Source organism: Amblyomma americanum, chromosome 11 (assembly GCF_052857255.1).
Source record: "Amblyomma americanum isolate KBUSLIRL-KWMA chromosome 11, ASM5285725v1, whole genome shotgun sequence".
In the NCBI taxonomy this organism is placed as follows: domain Eukaryota; kingdom Metazoa; phylum Arthropoda; class Arachnida; order Ixodida; family Ixodidae; genus Amblyomma; species Amblyomma americanum.
Window position 1 is genome coordinate 84,771,553 of NC_135507.1, and position 7,576 is coordinate 84,779,128.

Below are 7,576 nucleotides of genomic sequence, written 5' to 3' on the forward strand. Positions count from 1 at the left end.
TCAGCATTCACTAGCTGCACATTATGCTGCATGGTTGAGGGTTCGAAGGAAACCCGTCTGGCGAGGAAAATTCAGCATATCCAGAAACGAACACTCGCCAAAGTCATATAAGAAAAAAAACGTAAAAGCATTGACGTTTCGGCACCACTACGGGTGCCTTGTTTACAACAAGATGAAAACGAGATGGGCTGCTGCTTATGTAGGAAAAACGTTACGTATCGTGCGGATGTATATCTCGGGTAGATTGCCGTGTGTCCTGTTAATCGCTTGGCTTGTCATTTGTATGTTAAGGGATTCCTTGAGCAGGCGAGTAGATAATGATTTTTCCTTTTCAAGTATGCGCGCGGAATCCCAATCAAGTGGCCCGTGCTTTGCTGGTGTTCGGCGACAGCGTTAGAAGTCACTTTTTTGTTTCTGACGTCACGCTGGTGTTCTTTGAAACGTCTCTTGAAGTCCCCTGTTTCGCCTATATAGGCTGCACCGCATACTTTCCAAGGAATTTTGTAAACTACCCCAGGGTAGCTTGTCTTTTCAAGCGGGTGCTTTACTCGTACCAGATGGTTTCTGCGCTTGCTGGAGGGGACATAGGCAACTTGGATATCGTAGTCAGCCAATATCCGGCATAACGTCTAGCTGACACCAGGGGCACATGGAATGGCTGCACGTGTTTTCTTTTTGGCTGCTCTTGCTTCGGCTGGGGGGGGGGGGGGGGGCGCAGCATGTCGTTCTTGTGACTGTTGCACTTCACGCGGGTATCGATCCGTTCTTTGTCAGCTCCTTTCTTATGCGACGGACTTCACGAGTTGTTTTGCATGGGCTTTGCATGGCTGCATGTTGTGAGCCTATTGCTGGGTTGAGGTGCTGGGTTCTATCCCCAGCGCCGCCGGGTACCCACCGGTTTTCTAGTGGGTACAAAGTTTCTCCTGGGCTGGTGCTCGGATGCTACATTTGGCGAAATGCTTGGGAAAAGGGTGTGGACCGAACCAGTGTGTTGACGGGCCAACGATTCGTTCCGCCATCTAACAACCAAATATCCACTTTGTGCGGCTTAAAATCCCGCTTATGGCCCTTTTTTATGGTTAGTCATGAGAACTGTTTTTTTTATGATGTAGCGCACCGAAGCGATGGCCTTGTGGTGGAGCATATAGACTTCACATCCGGGAATTTTGTTCCCTCACCATTTGCCCTGCGTTATTGTTGAGCGATGTGTGATGCTTTCTTCTTCGTTTCACCTTCGATGGTGACCGTTTGCGGGTTGCAGAGAGCTGCAGCACATGTTTGTTGATTAGTCCCTAATACTGATAACTGCTACATTTTCTTCTGTCTTCACTTGAATGATTGCCTGATGTAGGCAGCGCGCGGTTCGACGGCGGTCTAGTCTGTACGGCTACTTGGAGGTCGATGGCGGAGTCTGCGACCAGGCCCCCTCTCGGTCTAATGACGATGTCGCAATCGTCCCGAGAGTGTGGCGGAATGGTGCCGTGGTGGTGCGTGTCTGCGGTAGGTGTGATCCATTTCGTCTTTCCGGACCGCAGTCTGTCGTTGATAATCATGTACCAGGGACGTATTCTCTCACCTTCCGAATGCGTTGAATGAGAATCTGGGCATTCATTGTTGTCGTTTAGCGGTATATCATCCGTATTGGACTCTTGCATGTTGGGGTCAATCATTGCATGCACTGTGCACGGGTGCTGTGGTTGGAGTACGCCGCGGGGAGGTTAGGCATGTCTCAGCGATCGATGTGGTCTGATATGGTGGTTCATTAGTGCAGTAAAAAAGCAGTCGTTCGCTGAATTCGGCACAAATTCGTGACAGATTTGTCCGGATTGCTTACCGCTCATCGGTTGTGGCCCTTGCAGGGCTGCGGTGTTCGATGGGACAGCGGCTGACACCTGGAGCCCCTCCACGCGTGTCCTTCGTTGTCGGCGCTACCCGTAGGTAAAGGAAATGTGGATACCCTGCAGTGCATGCCATTGCAGCGGCGGCTTCAACGACAAGACCCATGCCCAGTGAGTGTCGCACAATCGGAGAGCGGCATTTAATTTAAAATTATGAGCACGTGGGCATTTATGGGCGGCCTGCAGAGCCGCCGCCGAACGTGTGGCGGCAGGTCGCATCGCCGCGTCAGGCGCTGCCTCCGCCTTCGCTGGTCAGTTCATCGTCGTCCGTGTGGCCCCCTCCGCGCCGCAGTGGCATCTCTGTCGCCACCCGGTCCTTGTCCGCCAGACGGTCGCACTCGAGGGTCAGACGCATCATCAGCGTCTCCGGGTCCAGGGACTTGTCCTGTGTGCAAGGAACAAGCTTCCAGTTTCACTCACGGTGCACAGGCACTGGAGGACGCGCCCTGACGTTGGATAATGGCGGCCATCATGGCGGAGGCGTATAGACACGATTCACTGCCAGATTTCGTGGGTGGCAGCTGGCTTCTACGCAGCAACGCTGCGCACCCAACCATCATATATACTGCTGCGATGTTCCTAACTAAAAGCTCCAACTGAGGGGTGTTCACGGGCACAAAAGACGAAGCATAAAGAGAGTTGGGTAGGGGACAGCGCACTCCGCTTCTCTAAGCGTCCGGAGGGGCGCTGACTAAAGTATCCGCCACCACGCTTTGGGGTCGAGGCCATTGCCATCACCGGGCAACAGGATTGTTTCGCTCCTGTGGCTACGAAGCGATGCAGCCACTATCTTTTTGCGCCCTATGGTTGCCTGCGTAAGCGCGCCGTGCTACTGACGTCTCATGAATAACCTCTTGAACCTCGTCAAATGAACTATTTTTCACTTTTGTTCGAGCCCCTGCCGCTTTGACGGTAATAAATCGAATTAAATCAAATCAAAATCAAATACCACACTACCGGACCCTTCCTGCGCACGCGCAGTGGAAGCGGTTGGGGCCTCCGCCACTGCGGAGCCGGCGTTCGGGAATCTCGAATACATATCCGCCAGCACGCCTCAGCTGTGCTAAATCTCTCTGTTGTTGGGCACGGCGCTCCGTGAATCCAGATCGAGTAGGTAACGGCACCTGAAACGGCGTCCCTTTCACAGCATGTCGCAATCTAAAACTACCGTTTCGAACTGCCGGAGAATCACGACGCTATCCAGGCAGTCCACAGAGGGAGCGTTAGTGTCCATCTGTCCATCGTGTCCATCTGAACTCGCCAGATGGACACGTGACTCGTGTGGTTATGAGTAGTCTTGTATTTGAAAACACGCACTGTAATCATGACCGCACAGGTGACCCCGTAGGAGGATAGACTACCGATGAGATTTCATCATGATCATCACCATGATGATGATGATCACCACTGACAAATTGCGGAGTTCTTCAGTGGTCATCAAAGGCATGCACTGGCATTTGGTCCCCAGAGAGCAGCCAAGGAGGCAGGTGGGACACGTGACCTTTCGGCGTCATCACAACCTGCCCTCCAGATAGTGAGTAAACTGCCCACAGTTGTAGGCTGCAGTTAAATTATTGACTGGGAGACCGCTGGGAGCACCTGCTATCGCATGGCAATAGTGCATTGCTTAACCGCTGCACCACTGCGCCAGTGTGGTATCAGGACTCCCAGATAATGACCTTCTGGATGTATGGGAATTAACCCATTACGTGCATATCCTTAAGGCGGAGCACGAGTGTACCCCTCCATTTCTTTTTGTACACTACGCCTATATTTAACCCATGACCAGGTTATAATGACGCGGAAGAAATAGCTTTAATTCTCCACAGATCGAAATGGTTTCAGTTTTCCGCCTCTTTCCTTTTGCTCTGAGTGCGTTTCTTCGCGCCCAGTCTTTGGTACCTTAACGGTGAGCCCGTCATCGGCGGCTTTTTTTTTATTGCCACTTGATACCCCCTGGCATAAAGTATTATTTACAGATAGAGATACACACCGGCTGCTGAGTGGCGGCGGCGGCCGAGACACTCACCTCCGAGGCCGCGCTGAGGGGCCGCGAGCAGCCCTCGCCCAACTCATCGTACTGTCCGTCGGGCGACGAAGAGGTGGTGCAGTCGGTTCGCGACGGCCGGGGTGTCGGGGCCTTTCCACGGTGGACTTCAGATTCAGCGTGTCCACCTCCGGATCCAGGTTGGTGGCGATGACACGCCGCTTGGCATCGTCGAAGGTCACCGACCGCCACTGACGGCCCGGGTATGGCTCGTGCATGGCCATCGGCAATACCTGCGCAGAGGAGCCGCCAGCGTATGAGGTCTGAAGGCGCTTTTTCTCGCCACTGAGCGCTGTGCTAGCTCGCTGAACGAAGTCACATGTGAACGCTTTAGCCCAACGCAACAACAGGATTCGAGCCACCATGTATAAGCAGTGACAACAGCTAGAAATAAAATTCTTCCCATGGACCTTCCAAAGGGCAAGGTTTTGCTCTGACCCCCGCATCACCAGCAAGTAGAGCAGGAACGTACTAGATCCCGAGGTATCCAGATGTCTCAGACTCGGTAATAACATACACGCCCTCAGGGTGAGACTACATCTGGCGGTTCTCGGACACTAAATACACAAGACGCCGTTACATTCAAGATCATATATTCGCCCACTACCTAAACTGTAGCAACGACCAGACCAACAGCAGATCCAAACTATAGTCCTATTACACTGCACCTATGAAAACCGACATCCTCGAATATAATAACAGATTACCGTACACACCTTCATTTCCATGCGTAGGGCGGTAGCGGCGGCCGAGACACCCACCTCAGAGGCTGCTCTGGAGGGTCGCGAGGAGCCGTCGCCCAACTCGTCGTACTGACCGTCGGGCGACGACGATGAGATGGTGCAGTCGGTTAGCGACGGCCGTGGAGTTGGAGGCCGTCCCATGACGGGCTTAAGATTCAGCGGATCCACGTCAGGGTCCAGGTCGGTGGCGATGACACGCCGCTTGCCGTCGTCGAACGATACTGACCGGCACTGGCGGCCAGGGTGGAGCTCGTGCAAGGCCATCGAGAAGTCATCTGCATGTGTACCAAATGACAGCTAGTGTACTCAAAAGGCGCACAGACGGTAGCCATTTATTCATTGCAGTCTCACGACGAAACACAAATGAGGCGGTTGGCGCCACGAGGCACTCATCACCCTAACTGCCTTCACATCACAACCCGCTAGAATTTTCCAGAAATGTCGCCAGCTCCCTCGCAGGAATTCACGGTTGGCATTCGGAACACATCCCCCGACCAACGCATCCCCAGATAACAAGCACGCAGTACTCTGGCGGATACTACATACACGCACTACCTCCACACCCCTGACCTCAGCCCACTACCATTCCTCCTTAGCAACTCCTGCCTGCGCCCTATGCCCAGAACCCTACGCCTCTTCATTCCACATCCTCTCCCTCGGCCCGGCGGAACCTCCACCGCGGGGCCTAGAGAACCTCAAGACCTGGGAGGACTGGGAGTTTAAGGCGGACAGCTGGGCTAGTTGGCGCCCTGAGGGCCCGGCCGTCCAGACTATCGCAACCGGGCGGGCTGCCACTGCATGTACCTTAACAACATAAACACTTGAGTGCAGTGCGGTCCCGCGGCGGCCCATGGGTGTACTCGAATTCCATTGAAATAATAGTTTTCCCTCCCTCCCTCGGAGCACATCCCCAGGCTTAAGCGAAGATCTTACAACTCAGCTTGAGTGCACCGCGCAGCAAATGCGGGCAGCTGTGTGCCGACGTGAGTCTTGCTTTCTAACCCCAGTCGACGCTCACACTGCACAAGCTGGCAGCGCAAAGCGTGAATCGGCTGGTTTCAGAGGCCATCCCGGGAAGAACCACTGTCGACGTCTAGCGCGAGTCCCTCCCAGCGATCGTAACGCCTCTGTCCTTCGGCGGCCATCTACAGGAGTACGGCTCAAATACTGGTCCACCTATAGCGGTACGTCGCCACTTACGTTCTCCAGCCATGTATACACCAAGTGAGCCGCGTAGACGAGTAGCGAGTGTCTGCCTTTGGCCGTGGAATGCCCGGGCGGCTGCCGATGACCATCGGTCTCCTCGTGACCGGACCGTCGCTGCTCCACGCGCCGATGTTCGCTAGGCACGCCTCGAGCAGCCCACCACAGCCGAGCTCGCGCTGCAGCATGCCACTGATAGCCGGTCCGCTGCCTGCTAAAACAGGCAGCGGTCCCTTATTTAACCATTTCGGTCTTGGTGGCGTCAGTTGACACCAGAACACGAATTTTCTTCTCGCACATCACCCCGCCGCGGTGGCTCAGTGGTTAGGGCGCTCGACTACTGATCCGGAGTTCCCGGGTTTGAACCCAACCGCGGCGGCTGCGTTTTTATGGAGGAAAAACGCTAAGGCGCCCGTGTGCTGTGCGATGTTAGTGCAAGTTAAATATCCCCAGGTGGTCGAAATTATTCCGGAGCCCTCCACTACGGCAGCTCTTCCTTCCTTTCTGCTTTCACTCCCTCCTTTATCCCTACCCTTACGGCGCGGTTCAGGTGTCCAACGATATATGATACAGATACTGCGCCATTTCCTTTCCCCCAAAAACCAATTATTATTATTATTATTCTCGCACATCAGTAACCATAGAAAAAGAGATTGACATTTGTCGGGATAATTACTTCGCGGTCCCTGTTCCTCTCGGTATCACTGTTCTCACATTCCTCCTGAGCTGTACGGTATGAAAAAAAAAAGAAAAGGCAGCTAGAAGGCATGGATGAAGAAGTCGCACTGAAAATTGATTTTTGCGGTAAGGAAATGGCAAAGTAATTGTTTCACATATCTCGGTGGCTGCCAAAGGAGTCGAGGCAGTGCAAATATTTCAGTGTCTTTCCGGTAGCTTTTCCTTTTTCTGCTGAGACTTTTGAATGTGTTACCACGTAGCTCACAACTACCACGACCCCCGGAGTAAAATAACTACCAGAATAAGAATGTATTGAAGCGCATTTGGCAGGAACCAATAAGAGATTATACCAATATCCCTCAAGAGAAAAGTGCAGACCAGCTGTATTTTACCGGTACGCACGCTACAAACCGTCGCGTGCGGGCGCTATGGACATGGGCTGACAAGATGTCGGCACCCTGCTTGCCTGCTTCGGCATGAATACATGTCACCGCTGGATTCTTCGACGCGATAGCTCGCTCAAATGTTAGCGGTTCGCTTTTGTTTCGCACACACTGTCGCCCACACGTTGAAGTATAAGCGAGAACAAGCCTCTGTTTTGCAGATAATTTGGTGATTTTCAAGCTCTTGGGTTTAACTAAAGGTCCGTTCGATTCGCCTGCACTCGCTGCACCAGTTCTGTAAATTTCTGAAGTGGTGCCGCTTAGGTGCCGCGAGCGTGCAGCGCCAGTTCTGGCAGTTCAAGTGCAGCTTGGCCCTGTCTGCTTTCAAAACGATTGGTCGAGTGCAGGCATGGTCGTCTGCTAGCCTTGGCGTCGCCCACCTCAACGGCCGCCAACATCCCGAACCTCATGAAAAATTTTCAAATACAACATGGAAGCGAAGTGCTGCCGTTAACCAGCCTCGATCGATGCATTTGCACCTCGCAGCAGATGGTGCGAAACGCACGTGTGTTCTTTTGCGCAACACAGCAGAGGTGTGCGCGCGCCGAGTGACAGTAAATAGCG

At 53.3% G+C, this 7,576-nt stretch overlaps 1 protein-coding gene across 2 annotated transcripts; it reads right to left on the bottom strand.

The window, feature by feature from the left end:
* Positions 1-2,037: 2,037 nt before the first annotated feature.
* LOC144110715 (uncharacterized) lies at positions 2,038-6,006 on the bottom strand. 2 transcript variants are annotated; one of them, XM_077643783.1, is made up of 4 exons: positions 5,889-6,006; positions 4,707-4,963; positions 3,928-4,178; positions 2,038-2,283 (listed from the first exon to the last, which is right to left on the bottom strand). In XM_077643783.1, the coding sequence occupies exons 1-4, from the start codon at positions 5,899-5,901 to the stop codon at positions 2,256-2,258; spliced, it is 549 nt and encodes a 182-aa protein (XP_077499909.1). In that variant the 5' UTR covers positions 5,902-6,006; the 3' UTR covers positions 2,038-2,255. The 2 variants fall into 2 exon arrangements, with proteins under 2 accessions (XP_077499909.1, XP_077499908.1); XM_077643782.1 differs by having other exon boundaries at positions 4,662-4,963.
* Positions 6,007-7,576: the final 1,570 nt, after the last annotated feature.